We start from the raw sequence: 19,524 nt of genomic DNA, 5'->3' as shown, positions 1-19,524 counted from the left end.
GTCTTCACCAAAGTCATCACAAACATCAACAATGATGTTAACAAGCTCAGTTACAGGTACTATTAACACATGTATGTACACATCATATCCAAAGAGTCCAATGTCACTAAGAGGCTGTCTCTGAGAGAATGCCAGTGACATTGTTGATCCTTCCATGCAATTCCTCTGATGCAGGTACCTTCACAGCACCAGTTAGAGGATTGCAAATGACATCGCCGAAGTCAAGGATCGGCAGGATGGTCAGGTTTACGAGGGTATGTTTGGCAGCATGAGTGAAGGAGGCTTTGTTGCGAAATAGGAAGCCGATGCTAGATTTAGTTTTGGATTGGAGATGCATAATGTGAGTCTGGAAGGAGAGTTTACAGTCTAACCAGACACCTAGGTACTTGTAGTTGTCCACATATTCTAAGTCAGAACCGTCCAGAGTAGTGATGCTAGTCAGGCGGGCGGGTGCGGGCAGCAATCGGTTGAAGAGCATGCATTTAGTTTTACTAGCATTTAAAAGCAGTTGGAGGCCACGGAAGGAGTATACAGTGCCTTGCGAAAGTATTCGGCCCCCTTGAACTTTGCGACCTTTTGCCACATTTCAGGCTTCAAACATAAAGATATAAAACGGTATTTTTTGTGAAGAATCAACAACAAGTGGGACACAATCATGAAGTGGAACGACATTTATTGGATATTTCAAACTTTTTGAACAATTCAAAAACTGAAAAATTGGGCGTGCAAAATTATTCAGCCCCTTTACTTTCAGTGCAGCAAACTCTCTCCAGAAGTTCAGTGAGGATCTCTGAATGATCCAATGTTGACCTAAATGACTAATGATGATAAATACAATCCACCTGTGTGTAATCAAGTCTCCGTATAAATGCACCTGCACTGTGATAGTCTCAGAGGTCCGTTAAAAGCGCAGAGAGCATCATGAAGAACAAGGAACACACCAGGCAGGTCCGAGATACTGTTGTGAAGAAGTTTAAAGCCGGATTTGGATACAAAAAGATTTCCCAAGCTTTAAACATCCCAAGGAGCACTGTGCAAGCGATACTATTGAAATGGAAGGAGTATCAGACCACTGCAAATCTACCAAGACCTGGCCGTCCCTCTAAACTTTCAGCTCATACAAGGAGAAGACTGATCAGAGATGCAGCCAGGAGGCCCATGATCACTCTGGATGAACTGCAGAGATCTACAGCTGAGGTGGGAGACTCTGTCCATAGGACAACAATCAGTCGTATATTACACAAATCTGGCCTTTATGGAAGAGTGGCAAGAAGAAAGCCATTTCTTAAAGATATCCATAAAAAGTGTTGTTTAAAGTTTGCCACAAGCCACCTGGGAGACACACCAAACATGTGGAAGAAGGTGCTCTGGTCAGATGAAACCAAAATGGAACTTTTTGGCAACAATGCAAAACGTTATGTTTGGCGTAAAAGCAACACAGCTCATCACCCTGAACACACCATCCTCACTGTCAAACATGGTGGTGGCAGCATCATGGTTTGGGCCTGCTTTTCTTCAGCAGGGACAGGGAAGATGGTTAAAATTGATGGGAAGATGGATGGAGCCAAATACAGGACCATTCTGGAAGAAAACCTGATGGAGTCTGCAAAAGACCTGAGACTGGGACGGAGATTTGTCTTCCAACAAGACAATGATCCAAAACATAAAGCAAAATCTACAATGGAATGGTTCAAAAATAAACATATCCAGGTGTTAGAATGGCCAAGTCAAAGTCCAGACCTGAATCCAATCGAGAATCTGTGGAAAGAACTGAAAACTGCTGTTCACAAATGCTCTCCATCCAACCTCACTGAGGGTAGCGGAAAGGGCAGTTACCTTCAGAACCAAAGCCTCTGCCGTTATATAACATCTCAATTATCATCTGAGAGAGTTGATGACACGACAACGGTACAGACATAGCCTTACACTTCTTAGTGCCAATTGCACACTTATCATGAAGTAGTACCCATCTACGTAGGCTACAACATTAAGTATAACGTAATGATTCATGCCACAGGAGCGGGCACAGGTCAATGTCACCTCAGTTGTTGTTAGGAATTTACAACAAAAACCTGTGTCTGAATTTACACAGCCAAATGTTTTTGGCAGAAAGGAATTTCCGACCATTATGTTCTTGAACATGCAATTTTACTGTTAAAACAGAAGCGCGTGCCTGTATTTTCACCTCGAGATCGCGCACGAAGAGGGCGTAGTTAGAGGAGGTGTTGGGGGGCAACATTTGTGCAAGAGGGAGGGCAGGGAGAGGTTCTGCAAACGGAAGGGGATGAACAGGAAGAGCAAGGGCCGTGCACACAGAGGAGGAGGAGGAGGAGGAGGAGGAGGGGGGGGACTGCAGCCTGTGTGGATTTTTCTAAATGTATTTATGCACCTCGTCTCCGTTCCGCCTATGTTAATGATTTGTGTTAGCTATGTAAATGTCCCTTTAGTTTATTGGCGCCACCGTCAGCTCTTCCTTCTACCTCAACAGTAAGCGTATTATCAAGCTATCTTGACTGGATCCAGCCTGCCACTGAACTTCCCGTCACTGAGAAGAACGCAGACGGAGAGATCGAGCATCTGAATAGGGAATATAGGGGTTGTCAATGAGAATACAGGTCAATCTACACGAAGACCAGACGGGTAGACAAATCGATATCATTGTCTTCTTTTAGTCGACGAGACGGGTCTCGACTGACTTGCTTACCAACCTGCGTTTGTATTCCTTGCTTGAGCACCTAGCTGCAGTTTGCCCCCACTGTCGTCGAGGCTCGATACAACCACTGGTGGGGGGGTTAATGGGATCCTTGTTTCAATAGAACTCCCTTCTCCCACCCCCCGACGGACCTTCGCTCGAATCCGACTCGGGCGCTGTCTTCCCCGGGGGGTGCCGGTTTTTGCTCAGTCTGACTGGGGAAGGAGGGCGGCCCCCCCCAGCATTGACTGTCGCTCTGGCCGACCCTAGTGGAGCCTAATATGGCAGGAAATCTGAAGAAAGGCGGAGGACTGATCGGGATGATGAAGGACGCGTTTCAGCCCCATCACCACCTCCATTCCCATCACCAACCTGGGGCCGTGGACAAAAAGACGGTGGAGAAATGCTGGAAACTAATGGACAAGGTGGGTGACTAGCAGTCGGAGAATATCTATCTAGCTACAGTACCCAGCTGATGATCAGTGGCCCAGGAAGTTAGCTTAGCTAACTTGAGCTAATTTGCTGGCTAGCTTCCTCGCTAACGAGACAGTTTCTAGCCAGCTAGATAAAAATTAGTTAGCTAGGGGTACACCGACCAGCTAGGCTACGCCGAATAGTAGAGAAGGTGGTAGCTAGCTAACGTTAATGATCTATAATATATTGTATTCATCTGTAGAATATGTAGATGGCTGAAGGTAGCTAGAACTGGCTATATGGTTGTAACTAGTTAGTTTAATGCTGGTGTCTGGATTGCTAGCTACATTGGCCAGCTACCTAGGCAACTAGCTAGCCAATTAACATTAGTTAGCAACATTGACCAATATAATCTCGTGTGCATGGGGATGGTGACTCAATCATCATCCCAGATTAGGGTCATGAAAATAGTAGCTAGCTGAGTAGTAGCTAGCTGAGCAAAGTTAGGCTTGGGTTTTGATCATACCCACCGAGCTATATTTTACTGTTTAGAACAAGATCCATCCCATTGACAAAGTTGTTCAATAAGGTTGTAAAATGTGATATTTAGCTAGCTAAATGAGATTTGAATCTGTCAACTGTATGATCAGATATGAAACACAATCATTGTCTAAACAATGTGCCAACAATCTAACTGCTCGAGTCCAACACTTAGCTGTGGCCCCTGAAATCCAGAGTAAATGTGCAGCAATGAAATTAATACATGTGAGCATAATAAAGAATTAGCTACATTTACAGCATCACTTCTTTGAAAAATGTAGCTGGCTGACCCCTAGTTTCCTGTGTAATTCACACTGAATTATCACAGTGATTCAGAGGACAAGACAGCTTTTTATGTTTGTTTCTCTAGGGGTAGTCTACACATCTGTCATTCTTTTCTCTTATCCGTATGAACCCAAGCCCCTGAAGATTGTCATAATGGCACTTTTTGGGGGGGCCAATTTGCATTTCTTTCCACCAGACAAGCACATCTGCATTGACTCATTATGAAGAAGAGGTCACTTCACACAAACAGAAAAACAGAAGTGACACTGCAATGTCAGTTCTCCTTTTCTGTTTCAGAAAGTAGCCTGTGCTTCCCAATGAGTGGCTCAATGTCTAGTCTTTATGAGGCCGAGTTGAGGAAGAGGTGTGTGTGTGTTTCCACAAGACCTTTGAAATATGAAATACAGGAGTTTGTCCACGGTGGAGGTTTTGTTGAAAGGAAAACCACGGTGGAACCTGCGATATGTGATCTTTGGCCTGCTGATTTTAGCAGACTGTTACCCAGTATCAACAGGTCTCTGTCAAATAGTGTGTGAGTGCTTCAAGGCATCAGGTTTAACCAATGATTAAAGCTGGTCTTCAGACGGTTAGGCTCCGTGCACAAGTTGGCCTATCTGCTCATTCAAATATCATGAGGACAACCCGAACAACAGTGCATGCTTGTCATAGATCTCCCTAAGAACGACAAAGTTCAGCAAAAGTGTTTGAATAGAGTATAAGTGGCCTTTAGGGTTATTATAGGCTTATTACTCTTCCCATGTTGATTGGGTGTGTGTCTCTCTCTCTCTCTCTCTCTCTCTGAATGCAATGACAATTTAAGGGGCTTTATTGGCACGGGAAACAGTCAATATTTTAGTGGTTTTATCATAGCTGGAACGTGCAGTCATGGGTTACGTCCCAAATTGACTCCTATGTGGTGCTGATCAAAAGTAGTGGGCTATATAGAGAATAGGGTGTTATTTGGGATGTACCAATGATCTAGAACACAGTGGTGTAGAGCTGGGGGAGGTCAGCTCAGCCCTGCAGTATGGGGGGGGGGGTTGGTTCTCTCCCAGTATTCAATCCTGAGGTTAGTGAGAGAGCAGAGTAGTGGAATAAAGCAATCTTCTCTTCGTTTTTGGTTCGGTCCAGGCCACCACGACTGGATGTGTCTGCGTATGCGTCTGTGCACGTTTAGCCGAGGGCTTATCTGCTCTCTGACAGGACTCATATTCTTGGGTTGGAAGCGCATTAGGGTGTACTGTGACCCCCTCTGTCTGACGTCAGCAGTGCTGCTGCTCAGCCCCCCATTCTCAGCTGGCTACACTCAACACATAGCTGGCTACACTCAACACATAGATGGATACAGAGATAAGCATGCTATCTCTCTCTCTGTTTCAATTCAAGGGCTTTATTGTCATGGGTAACTTTTATGTTAACATTTCCAAAGCGAAGTAGACAAATAACAGAAGTGAAATGAACAGTAGTTCCAAAATAATATTCCATATTACGTCAATGTACAGTGTTGTAACAATGTACAAATAGTTAAAGTACAAAAGAGAAAATAAATAAACATAAATATAGGTTGTATTTACAATAGTGATGCACGATATGACATTTGTGGCCGATATCCAATATTTTCCTGGCCCCAAAAAAAACGATACCGATAACCGATATTTAACATTTTTGCAGCCTTTTAAGCATTCTAGTACAGTTAAATAGTTAACACGCACACATGGACGCAGCGGTCTAAGGCACTGCATCTCAGTGCAAGAGGCGTCGCTACAGTCCCTGGTTCAAATCCAGGCTGTATCACATCCAGCCGTGATTGGGAGTCCAATAGGGCGGCGCACAATTGACCCAGCGTCGTCCGGGGTAGGCCGTTATTGTAAATATGAATTTGTTCTCAACTGACTTGCCTAGTTAAATAAAGGTTACACACACACACACACTGACCAAAAATACATTTTTTGGGCGTTTTATGTATGTCCCCATTACCAGTAAAACAATCATATTCTTCCTTCACTTACTTGCTGTGCTGTTTCGTTGTTCATTTGTTCAGTCGTTTCATTCTCAACCAGGATTTCATCATACATGTCAAGCAGTGAAGTTTCAGCTCTCTCTGTCCGTGGCTTCTCTTCCTCGTGCACACTCTCACTGTGTCCATTTCCATATTGTTCAGCTGTGTATGTAACATTTCACGTAAACCCTGTTTCTTGTCTGCCTCGAGGTAGCGGTCCTTGTACATAGCATCGAGCATGGTGGCGACACAGTAAAGAGAATGCCACCGAATCGCTTTGCTGAGCAGGCGTTTCAATGCCATGACCGGGGGTATCACGTCTGCTTCAGGCGCGGTTGATGTGCTTATTTCTCGAGTCAGTTGTTCGGCTGGAGCTAGCTAGTGTGTTCATGTTCTCAAATGCCATTGAAATGGCAGCAGCGGTATGACATTTGATCATACATTTGGCAGGAGATTAGCAAGTGCAGCAGTTTCCACCTCATTTTGTGGGCTGTGTGCACATAGCCTGTCTTCTCTTGAGAGCCAGGTCTGCTTATGGCGGCCTTTCTCAATAGCAAGGCTGTGCTCACTCAGTCTGTACATAGTCAAAGCTTTCGTTAAGTTTGGGTCAGTCACAGTGGCCAGGTATTCTGCCACTGTGTACTCTCTGTTTCGGGCCAAATAGCATTCTAGTTTGCTCTGTTTTTTTGTTAGTTGACACATTGGAAATAATATCTTTTTGTTTTCTCATGATTTTGTTGGGCCTAACTGTGTTGCTGTCTTGGGGCTCTGTGGGGTCTGATTTGTGTTTGTGAACAGAGGACTAGCTTGCTTAGGGGACTCTTCTCCACGTTCATCTGTCTGTAGGTGATGGCTTTGTATTGGAAGGTTTGGGAATTGCTTCCTTTTAGGTTGTTGTCGAATCTAACCACTATTTTCTAGATTTGGGTAATTATCGTGTATCAGCCTAATTTTGACTCTGCATGCATTATTTGGTGTTTTACGTTGTACACTGGGGATATTTTTGCAGAATTCTGCATGCAGAGTCTCAATGTGGTGTTTGTCCCATTTTGTGAATTCTTGGTTGGTGAGCAGACACCAGACCTCACAACCATATAGAGAATGGGTTCTATAACTGATTCAAGTATATATTTTTTTGCCAAATCCTAATTGGTATGTCAAATGTTATGTTCCTTTTGATGGCATAGACTGCCCTTCTTGTTTAGGCCAAGCTATGTGTAGTTTTTTGTGTGCTTTAGGGCAATGGTGTCTAGATGGAATTTGTATTTGTGGTCCTGGCGACTGGATCTTTTTTAGAACACCATTATTTTTTGTCTTACTGAGATTTACTGTCAGGGCACAGGTCTGGCAGAATCTTTGCAGAAGATCTAGGTGCTTCTGCAAACAGTAGACATTTGACTTCAGATTCTAGTAGGGTGAGGCTGGGTGCTGCAGACTTGTTCTAGTGCCCTCGCCAATTCGTTGAGATATATGTTGAAGACAGTGGGGCTTAAGGTCAAATGCTGACCGTATTACCTCCCAAGAGAATTATCTTTGGTTATAGTCACAGCTGTGTATATTCCCTGTCAAGCCGATACCACGACGGCCCTCAAAGAACTTCACTGGAAACCACATATTCTGAGGCCGCAATTATTTTAGCTGGGGTTTTAACAAAGCAAATTTGATGAAAACGCTACCGAAGTTCTACCAACACATTGGCTTTAGTACCCGCGCTGGTAAAACGTTGGACCACTGCTACTCAATTTTTCAAAATGCCTTCAAGGCTCTCCCCCACCCTCTCTTTGGCAAATCTGATCACGACTCCATTTTGCTCCTCCCTTCCTATAGGCAGAAACGTAAACAGGAAGTACCCGTGCTAAGATCTATTCGATGCTGGTCTGACCAATCGAAATCCATGCTTCAAGATGGTTTTGATCACGTGGACTGGGATATGTTCCAGATAGCCTCTAAGAATAACATTGACGAATACACTGATGCAGTGACTGAGTTCATCAGTAAGCGTATAGGAGATGTACCCACTGTGACCTATTAAAACCTACCAAAACCAGAAACCGTGGACAGATGGCAGCATTCGCGCAAAACTGAAAGTGCGAACCACCACATTTAACCATGTCAAGGTGACTGGGAATATGGCGATCTCTGAACCAACTAATATTCATTTGGGGACAGGTCAAAAAGCATTAAACATATAAGGCAATTTAGCTAGATAGCTTGCTGTTGCTAGCTAATTTGTCCACGGATATTCAGGTGACAATTAATCCACAGATTAAAAGGGTGAAGGTTTCTAGTAATCTCTCCTTCTGGCTTCTTCTTTGGACTTTATATGGCGGATGGCAACGAACTTTAAGGTGCATTACAACTACCAAGTAGACTGGAGTTTGGACCATCTTTCAATCACCCATGTGGGTTTATGCTCCTAAAAAACATTGAGGAGAAGGGAGAAGTGGGATTTGCAGCGCATCAAGCATCACAAATAGAACCAAGTTCTATTTTAGCGCCTGGCTACGCAGACGCTCGTGAGCAGTGTGGTTGCAATGATTGAATAACATGTGCAAGACAGGTCAAAAGCTTTAGAACACCTACTCTATCAAGGGATTTTCTTTATTTTCACAATTTTCTACATTTGTAGAAAAATAGTGAAGACATCAAAACCATGAAATAATACATATGGAATCATGTAGTAACCAAAAAGGTGTTAAACAAATCAAAATATATTTTATATTTGAGATTCTTCAAATAACCACACTTTGCCTTGATGACAGCTTTGCACACTCTTGGCTTTCTCTCAACCAGCTTCACTTGGAATGCTTTTCCAACAGTCTTGAAGGAATTCCCACATATGCTGAGCACTTGTTGGCTGCTTTTCCTTCACTCTGCTGTCCGACTCATCCCAAAACATCTCAATTTGGTTGAGGCTGGGTGATTGTTGAGGCCAGGTCATCTGATGCAGCAGTCCATCACTCTCCTTCACTCTCCTTCTTACACAGCCTGGAGGTGTGTTGGGTCAATGTCCTGTTGAAATACAAATGATAGTTCCACAAAGCCCAAACCAGTTGGGATGGCGTATCGTTGCAGAATGCTGTGGTAGCCATGCTGGTTAAGTGTGCCTTGAATTCTATATAAATCACAGACAGTGTCACCAGCAAAGCACCATAACACCACCTCCATGCTTTACGGTGGGAAATACACTTGCAGAGATTATCCGTTCACCCACACCGCGTCTCACAAAGACACGGCAGTTGGAACCAAATTGCAGAAATTTTACCCATGAAGGCTTGATTCGCACAGTCTCCTCTGAACAGTTGATATGTCTTACTTGAACTCTGTGAAGCATTTGTTTGGGCTGCAATTTCTGAGGCTGGTAACTCTGATGAACATATCCTCTGCAGCAGAGGTAACTCTTGGTCTTTCTTACCTGTGGTGGTCCTTATGAGAGCCAGTTTTATCATAGCGCTTGATGGTTTTTGCGACTGCACTTGAAGAAACTTTCAAAGTTCTTGACAGTTTTCATATTGCCTGACCTTCATGTCTTAAAGTAATGATAAAATGTTGTTTCTCTTTTCTTATTTGAGCTGTTCTTGCCATAATATGGCCTTGGTCTTTTACCAAATAAGGCTATCTTCTGTATACCACCCCTACCTTGTCACAACACAACTGATTGGCTCAAATGCCTTGTGAAGGAATGAAATGCCACAAATGAACTTTTAACAAGGCACAACTGTTAATTGAAATGCATTCCAGGTGACTACATCATGAAGCTGGTTGAGAGAGTGCCAAGAGTGTGCAAAGCTGTCATTAAGGCAAAGTGTGGCTATTTGAAGAATCTCAAATATAACATATATTTTGATTCGTTTTTTTGGTTACTACATGATTCCATATGTGTTATTTAATAGTTTTGATGTCTTAACTATTATTCTACAATGTAGAAAATACTAACAATAAAGAAACTCTTGAATGAGTAGGTGTTATAAACTTTTGACCGGTAGTGTGTGTACATTTATTTTACAACACTCGTGCATGCTACACGAGCGGTGTGGTCAGCATGTCAGTCATGAGACGTATGTGGCAGGGTCTACAGACAATCACGGACTACAAAGGGAAAACCAGCCACATCCCAGACACTTAGGTCTTGCTTCTGGACAAGCTGAACACCTTCTTTGCCACTTTGAGGATAACACAGTGTCACCGACATGGCCCGCTACCATGGACTTTGGGCTCCTTCTCCTTGGCCGACACGAGTAAGACATTTTAAGCCTGTTAACCATCGTAGGGCTGCCCGCCCCCCTAGCTACGTCCTCAGAGCATGCGCAGACCAGATGGCTGGAGTGTTTTATGGACGTATTCTTTATCCCAGTCTACTGTCCTCCCCCTTGCTTCAGAAGACAGAAGCTGTTTTTCAATCATAAGGCCATCAGATTATTAAACAGCCATCACTAGCCAGCTTCCACCAGGTTACGCAACCCTGCACCTTAGTGGCTGCTGCCCTATATAAAGTGACTTAGAATCACTGCCCACTTTAATGTTTAAATAATGTTTATGTACTGCTTTACTCAACTCTTATATACAGTTGAAGTCGGAAGTTTACATACACTTAGGTTGGAGTCATTAACTCATTTTTCAACCACTCCACAAATTTCATGTTAACAAACTATAGTTTTGCCAAGTCGGTTAGGACATCTACTTTGTGCATGACACACATCATTTTCCCAACAGTTGTTTAGACAGATTATTTCACTTATAATTCACTATCACAATTCCAGTACGTTAGAAGTTTACATACACCAAGTTGACTGTGCCTTTAAACAGCTTGGAAAGTTCCAGAAAATTATATCATGGCTTTAGAAGCTTCTGATAAGCTAATTGACATAATCTGAGTCAATTGTGGATTGTGGATGTATTTCAAGGCCTACCATCAAACTTCGTTCCTCTTGACATCATGGTAAAATCAAAAGAAATCAGCCAAGACCTCCACCAGTCTGCTTCATTCTTGGGAGCAATTTCCAAATGCCTGAAGGTACCACATTCATCTTTACAAACAATAGTGCGCAAGAATAAACACCATGGGACCACCAGCCGTCATACCGCTCAGGAAGGAGACGCATTCTGTCTCCTAGAGATGAACGTACTTTGGTGCAAATCAATCCCAGAACAACAGGGATTCAAGGCCGCTCAGCAAGGAAGAAGCTACTGCTCCAAAACCGCCATAAAAAAGCCAGACTACGGTCTGCAACTGCACATGGGGACAAAGATTGTACTTTTTTGGGAGAAATGTCCTCTGATCTGATGAAACAAAAATAGAGATGTTTGGCCATAATGACCATTGTTGTGTTTGGAGGATGGTGAAGCACAGGGGTGGTGGCATCATGTTGTGGGGGTGCTTTGCTGCAGGAGGGACTGGTGCAATTCACAAAAAATATAATTTTCCTGCTTCATAATGCTATGATTTTCCCATTGAAGCAAAATCTCAAGACATCAATCCGGAACCATTGCTTGGTTGCAAATGGGTCTTCCAAATGGACAATGACCCCAAGCATACTTCCACAGTTGTGGAAAATGGCGTAAGGACAACAAAGGCAATGTATTGGAGTGGCCATCACAAAGCCCAGACCTCATCCTGTAGAACATTTGTGGGCAGAACTGAAAAAGCGTGTGCAAGCAAGGAGGCCTACAAACCTGACTCCGTTACACCAGCGTTGTCAGGACGAATGGGCCAAAATTAACCCAATTTATTGTGGGAAGCTTGTGGAAGGCTACTTGAAACGTTTGACCCGAGTGAAACAATTTAAAGGTAATACACTCAATTAGCATTTGGTAGCATGTAAACTTCTGACCCACTGGGAATGTGATGAAAGAAATAAAAGCTGAAATAAATCGTTCTCTCTACTATTATTCTGACATTTCACATTCTTAATATATAGTGGTGATCCTAAGACGGCATTTTTACTTGGATTAAATGTCAGGAATTGTGAAAATTGAGTTTATTTGTATTTGGCTAAGCTGTAGGTGAACAAGCATTTCACTACACCCGCGATAACATCTGCTACATATGTTTGTGACCAATAATATATTTTATTTGCTTTTGACTGTCTGCAAGTTGAACATGAATGTAGCCAGTAAGTCTAAGGTAGACACGTATTGTCTCTGTTTTTTGATCTGGCTTTTATACAGAAGCTGACGGAAAAAGTAGATAGTGTAGTTGATTTATTATTTTTGGGAACTTGTGCCCATCTTCCTTGTTTCATTCTGATAATGCTACTCATTCATTGCAGAATGCCATGGCATGCGTGTTTGTGTTTATTGATTGTGTTTATGGTTGTGTCTCAGCTGCATGCCATGCTTCGCTATATTATCTTTCACCAGATGTGTTCGTAGCATGAGGGGATTGACAATGGGAAGTGCAAACCCACACACAGCTAAGATGCCAGCCTCCGACAAATACTTGTAAAAAAACAAGTACTGTCAGCCCCTTGCATCAACATCTGCTGTACAGTGCATTCAGAAAGTATTCAGACACCTTCACTTTTTCCACATTTTGTTATGTAAAAGGCTTATTCTAAAAATGTATTAAATACATTTTTTGTTTTCATCAATCTACACACAATACCTCAATACCTCATTTATAAAAATTAAATAAGTATTCAGTCCCCAATCGGGGTAGACGCGTCTTGGTCAGGGAGGTGACCAAGAACCCGATGGTCACTCTCACAGAACTCCAGAGTTCCTCTGGACATGGGAGAACATTCCAGAAGGCCAACTATCTCTGGGGCGCTCCACCAGTCAGGCAGGCCTTTATGGTAGAGTGGCCAGACGGAAGCCACTCTTCAGTAAAAGGCACATGACAGCCCGCTTGGAGTTTGCCAAAAGGCACCTAAAAAAAAACTCAAACCATGAGAAACAAGATTCTCTGGTCTGATGAAACCAAGATTGAACTCTTTGGCCCTGAATGCCAAGCCTGGAGGAAGCCAGGCACTGCTCATCACCTGGCCAATACCATCCCTACAGTGAAGCATGGTGGTTGCATCGTCATGCTGTGGGGATGTTTTTCAGCGGCAGGGACTGGGAGAATAGTCAGGATCGAGGGAAAGGTGAACGGAGCAAGGTATGGAGAGATCCTTGATGAAAACCTGCTCAGGCCCTCAGACTGGGGCGAAGGTTCACCTTCCATACCCAAGAAGACTAGAGGCTGTAATCGCTTCTAAAGGCACTTCAACATATAGTACTGAATAAAGGGTCTGAATACTTCTGGAAATATGATATTTCAGTTTTTTAAAATACATTTGCAAACATTTCTAAAAAAATCTATTTTTGCTTTGGCATTATGGGGTATTGTGTGTAGATTTATGAAAACAATTTTTAAATCCATTTTAGAATAAGGCTGTAACGTAACAAAATGTGGAAAAAGTCAAGGGGTCTGAATACTTTCCAAATGCACTGTTACAAGCCATGACATGATGATTCATAAGAAAACAGGTCTTCAGTGTGTGTGTGTACATGCACATGTGTGTGTGTCCTCTATTACCAGACCAACAGGAAGCTGTAAGCCCGAGATGAGTGTGTTTAATTTACTTCGCTGTGTTGAAGGCTTTAAAATAGACTCGCGTAGCAAACCCTGAATGTTACGATCTCAGCACTGATCTTTCACTCGCTCTCCCATTCACTTTTACTAGATCTCCCTCTTCTCCGGAGAGGCTTATCTCTCTTCCCTTTTGTACCTCGTCTTTACTTGCCTTGATGCTCTGGCAACACAATGCTGGACAAATGTAATATTTGTCAGATAGAGCTGGAGTATTTTACATTCACGTGAAAAGTGGTATGATAAATATTGTCCACGTCATCACACTATCATAATACCCATGTATTTGTCAAATGGTGTTCAGTGGTAGTTTCATTAGTGATTTTTGATGGTCCCTTTTCACTGACTATTTTATGTGCAGAAGTTCTGTTTGTGTATGTAGGCTAGTTTAAACACTGTAAACTCTTGAAGTTAGTTCAGTTAATGTTAGGCTACTTGTCAGGGTTGTGGTCAATTCACTTCCTGAATTGAAAAGATCTTCAAAGGAAAGCAATGTGCAACTTTCAATTCAAGAACTAGCATTTTTATTCACTTCCTGAATTGTATTAAAACAATGGATCCCAACCCTGTTATGCATTAGCGTGCTATTTAGTCTCTTCCTCCACGCTTGCCGGCTTATTATTTGTCTCGGTAAGCTGATTCATCATCTCCCCTAACGTGTCCTATCCTCTCCCTCCATCCAGGTGGTGCGACTGTGCCAGAACCCCAAGCTGGCCCTGAAGAACAGCCCACCTTACATCCTGGACCTGCTGCCAGACACCTACCAGCACCTTCGCACCATCTTGTCCCGCTACGAGGGAAAGATGGAGACGCTCGGCGACAACGAGTATTTCCGCGTCTTCATGGAGAACCTGACCAAGAAGACCAAGCAGACCATCAGCCTTTTCAAGGAGGGAAAGGAGCGCATGTACGAGGAGAACTCGCAGCCCAGGTGAGAGGAATACTTTTTTTGGAGATTGAGGTGGCAATGGAACTTGTTGTTGACGAAATATAGTTTATTTTCCTGTAATACTTTTCTCGATCTCAAAATTGCCGTATCCTGATTTTTACGAGACATCAAGAGAAGGGTCTCTGTTTTTGTACACCGGGCGAGAATTGGGTTTCGTCATCCTCCTCCTGAAATTCTCTTGTGATGTAGGTCTGCACCCTGACCTGTGTTGGGTGATACTCAGTTCACTCACTACCAGAATATCATCCCTTTCATGAACCCAGAGCTAAGCCGAGCTGTACGGCACTGGCCTTGGTTACACATCCACCATAGGTCCAGAAAAGCGTGATTTGAAGGAACATGGTGAAAAGCAAGTATCTGAGCCAGTACGGTTTGGGATGGCACAATAGTAGGAGAAACAAATTCACAGCCTTTGCAGACTATGTCTGAAGTGAAGTGGGGGGGGGGTACTTTTTGTTGAACCCTTCCCAGTCATAGCATGCAGGTGTAGGGTTAGATCTCATCGGTGGGTATGTTTCTTCACCTATCTTAAAATGGAGCAATTTAGGCTTGTACTGAGTAACAGCCAAAGAGAAGTGTGCTGTGGTTTTCACAAGTGAATGTTTGTGGTCAGGATGACGCTGATCTACTTGCCTGTGACTCTGTCTCTGTGTTCACAGCCTTTTCTCGGCAGTAGCCCCCAGACTTGCAGGTTATAAGGAGCTAAAGAAACTGCAAAATGTAGTCATACACCTTTTTTCTTTTTCTTAATGACATCAACAAAAGTCAGTCTATATGCAAAGGTATACATACAAACAACTTACAGATGCACACAAACAATGACTACATCTCACACCCCCATCCCTAGTGCCTGCATTATTGTTTGCCAGTAGGCCTTAAATTGAATCAATTTAACTAACACCTTTTTTTATTTTTTTATATATGAAATTGTTCAACAAAATGCATTATAACGTCTTTTTAGATGACTGAGCTCATATTTTGCCACAGCCCTTGCTGTCCATTCATTCCCTTTATGATTGGTAGGTCAGGGGTCAGAGTAATCGAGCATCTCAGAGAAGGAATTGTATGTGAAGCCCATTAGCAAAGTTGAAACATTTTTGACTGCCATTTATAAATCCCGTCAGAAATGCAGGATTTGGCCTAAATCTGGGGTGGGCGGGCTATTATAGGTGGTCATTCATCTTTGCCAACGGCACCCTGTATAATTCCGACTCTGAGATGCTTGATAACTACAGCCCCAGGTTATACAGTTAAATAGGACGACAGACTAAGCTTGATTTGCACATATCTATCTTATTGCTGGCCTCTCCCAGCCCAATCGCAGGGGGAGCATGATTATGATGGCTTGAGTCAAGTATCAATAGCATATATTTTGTCCATAAACTGATACACCAATTAGACCCCTGAGTTCATTCAATCTCCAATCAACTCGAAACACTCCCCTTTTCTTTTCTTTTTCCCAAAACTTTTTTATGAAAACTGTGGTTAATTTCCTTCTTTTAATGCAATGAATCAGAGTAGCGATGACTCTGCCTGCCTGTAGTTTTTGCACGGCTTCTGTTTTTTTTCGGACAACGGGTCTCCTTGTGCTGAAACTAAGGGAGAGGAGGCGCCACTCACAAAGTTCATCTCTGTTCTGTCTTCCCCCTAATTGAATTGGCATTGGGCCCATTTTTGAGCTGTCTTAACCACTCCTTTTGAGAAATACATGTTCATCACTTCGTTACAGAGGGAGTGGGTTCTAGAGCCGGAGCTGGTAATTAACCGATGAAGCTCCCCCACACGGGGACCAGAGACAAAGAGCGCTATTATGCCTAGAGGGGAGGGCTCAAATGAGTAGGCTATTGCCCGGTAGTGTGTGGTTCGTGTGTTAACATTTTTAGAAAATGGCTTTAGCCGAGTAACACTCCTCCCAGCTCTACGTTACCTTTTTAAGACTATTATTATTATTTATTTTTACAAGGAGCACGTGTTTGCCTAAGTTGAAGAAAATGTAGGCGGACACAACACATTTAGGAGCACCTTGGGAAATATTTGAGGTACTAAAGCTAAAGCTCCTAAATTGAAATTCCATGTCGCGCAGTTAAATATTTAGGGGCGTGTGCGATTTAAAATGGTCGCACTATAAAGCCCTACTTTACCACTCTCTTTCCTTCTGGACAGGATGGAGATGGTTGAAACAATTTGATACACCGTTAGCTTCAGACTCGACTGAAACAGTTTCCTGTATGGACATAATGTGAGCTATTCCCTTTCCTCTGGTTGTTAAAGATTGAGCATCATTTAGTGAAAAATGGTGGATGGTAGTTATGAATGATATGTGATGATTACATGGTCGTTTCTCCTCGGACCATTTGCAGTACAAAGAGCGATAGAGTGGGTGGATGTGGTGCTGAGATGCTATGCAGATTTCGCCACTATTACCCCCGCTAAATTGACTTTTCTTTTTATTTTAATTTTGGCGTCCAGCCCTCCATATTTAGATTTGAGCAGTACAAATCGTTTTTGCTTCTCTTGTACACAGACACAGAGCTCCCATAGGCTCCCGAGTGGCGCAGCGGTCTAAGGCACTGCATCTCAGTGCTAGAGGCATCACTACAGACCCTGGTTCGACCCCGCCCGGGTTTGGCTGGGCAGTCATTGTACATTTTGTTCTTAACTGACTTGAATTTGTTGAATTTGTTCTTAACTGACTTGCCAAGTTAAATAAAAGGTTAAATTATTATTATATATATATATTTTTATTGTTCCCAGGAGTGTGAACTTTGCATTCAGTGTTCTGACTGTATTGCTGGTTGATTACCACAACCACAGTAGACTGAAAGCCCAGCCTTGTGCTAATTTGAGTTCCGCTTTTTATGCGGCGGTGGTCTGACATGGGAGTCTAGCTGCAACGCTGCTGTGTGAGGGGGCGAGGTGTTGTCTGCGAGAAGGGACCTAATTATTAACAGTGACACACAGTCACAAACTGTGTGCCCCACAGTTTCTTCCCGGTAGCCTGCGAGCTTCCTTTTCCTGTTTCTCACAGGTCAGCTAGTTCCATTTTCTAACCTGCTCAAAGAGGGAGAGGGGGAGGGTGCACAGCAAACACTAGCCTGTCTATAACCGCAAAGTCCAGGCTGAGTATGGAGTCGATGTGTGCAGAAAACAGGCACTTCCAACCTCCCCTATATCCAGATATCGTTCTGACCTCCCTGAGCTTTGCTGTTTGATCTGGCTTTCTTGACTAAGCCCATGACGAGCGAGCCATCCTGACTGCTGGTGGTTAATATATCCTGAGGGGAGAGGAAGGACCTCAAATGGCATCCTACTCACTATATAGTGCACTACCTTTAACCAGGGCCTATGTGGATTTAGTCAAAAGTATTGCACTATGTAGGGAATGGGGTGCCATTTGGGATGCTGCCAAGAGGAGAGTAGTCCCGGTGTCTGTAGTCCGAGGCGCGGCTGTCATTTTAACTCCTGTCGCCGTTTTCATGTCCGCGGGCCTGTCCTCTCATCCTTCTTTCCCTCCACCGCATGCCCATGATCCCGGCCGTGTTGGATTTGAACGTGTTCAGATCAACATAAGAGGAAGGACACTCCCTCTACGTTCATGTGTCCCCGTCACAGCCTCCGGCTGCCTGTTGCAGCCTCCGCTGGTTAATGCTGAGGGTATTGCAGATGGTGACACCCCAGTGACGTTGGGAGAAGGATCTGCGTGGTTGGCTCTGGGCCTCCTACTTCTTCTTCCTCACGTCTGCAGACACCCACACCGTCTCTATGCCATCCTTTCTCTCTGCAGACAGAGGAAGAGCTAGCCTCTCATGTCTTCTTGCACCTGGCAGTCTCAAGCCAGTCTGCAAGTGCCTCGGCGGCTCACACAACCCCTTTTGTTGTGTCCGTCTCTTCGAAAACCACCTTTACTCTGACATGTTCGATCTCTTCTCTAAATAAGACAAAGAAATGATTTGCAAATGGTTTATTTTGATAGCTTTTGAGAATGTTGACCAAACGGTTGTCATTACAGTATGTAGTTGCTATCTAAAAGGGCTTCTCTGCCTCCTATCTATGCTGCCGGACCTCTGTGGTATTCATGTCCCTTCCAGCATTAGTACCATGACCATCACTGTGTTTGCAAAGGGCACTTGTGCCAGTTGCTAAATTTGTCCCTCAAAGCTCTGGCCTAAGATAAAGTATGACTTCCCATTTTCTATAAGCAGACAGCCTGCTGGTGAAACAATAGTTTCTCTCTCAGGAGCAGGCTATTGGCTTTGACTATCTCTCCCATCTTATCTGCTGGCTAAAGGTCTATGTGAACAGATCAGTTCTAGCACTGTGGGATAACAGTATCATGCAAAAAGGATGTGTACATTTTTGAGGTGCTTGCAGAGAATGTGATATAGCCTGCATTTGCATAATGCATACTGTAGCGTCACTCATTGTCTGCTTATCTGTGTTATGGGCAGCTGAATTTGACATATTCTTTGCCACTTCATTCATTCATACACCATTCATGCTTTTATATAACTGGTTCTGTCTGAAATGTGAGGCTATTTCATGATGGGTTCTGTAAGATCAGACAGAAGGTTTGTGGTTGGTTTCTGACTAGTGATGTGACATGTGAAAACGTTTTAACGTTTTCAAGAAGAAAAAAAAAAATCTTCAAATTCCAATAAAGCTGTATTGCTTCCAGCAATGGTTTGTGTCCGAGTCCCTTTCAGAGAGTTACACATTGCACCTGTACCTCAATTCCACCTCGCAAAGTTAGCATGTCCTTCTCAAATGTGCCCATTTGGAGATCTGATTAGTATTTCTGATTGTCTTAACTCACCACCACTGTGGAACTTGTCAGTCATTTTTTACTTCACCCCAAACAGCAAGTGAACAAAGTCTGTTTTTACACCCATTGAGAATGGTCCCTCAATGTAGCCTATTTGAAAAATCTTTCCAGCTCTCTTTTCGATAACCACTCATCGTGGGGGGAAAATGGTGGAAATGTCATAAAATAGGCCTACCTGATTACTTCTTATTCCTTGCACAGTCTGGCCAGAATATTTTATACAATGTTGCAAATTTGCTAGAGCTACAGG

At 43.3% G+C, this 19,524-nt stretch overlaps 1 protein-coding gene across 1 annotated transcript in view; it reads left to right on the top strand.

The window, feature by feature from the left end:
* The first annotated feature begins 2,354 nt into the window (after nt 1-2,354).
* Nucleotides 2,355-19,524, top strand: part of cbl (Cbl proto-oncogene, E3 ubiquitin protein ligase) — a 53,640-nt gene continuing 36,470 nt past the window's right edge. Inside the window, exons 1-2 of the mRNA XM_029673201.2 lie at nt 2,355-3,117; nt 14,187-14,434. Coding sequence (XP_029529061.2) covers nt 2,974-3,117; nt 14,187-14,434 — 392 coding nt within the window. The 5' untranslated portion in view covers nt 2,355-2,973. The remainder of the gene's footprint in view (nt 3,118-14,186; nt 14,435-19,524) is intronic.

The sequence above is a fragment of the Oncorhynchus nerka genome, linkage group LG11 (genome assembly GCF_034236695.1).
Source record: "Oncorhynchus nerka isolate Pitt River linkage group LG11, Oner_Uvic_2.0, whole genome shotgun sequence".
Classification (NCBI taxonomy): domain Eukaryota; kingdom Metazoa; phylum Chordata; class Actinopteri; order Salmoniformes; family Salmonidae; genus Oncorhynchus; species Oncorhynchus nerka.
This window is presented reverse-complemented; position numbering and strand designations above follow the sequence as displayed.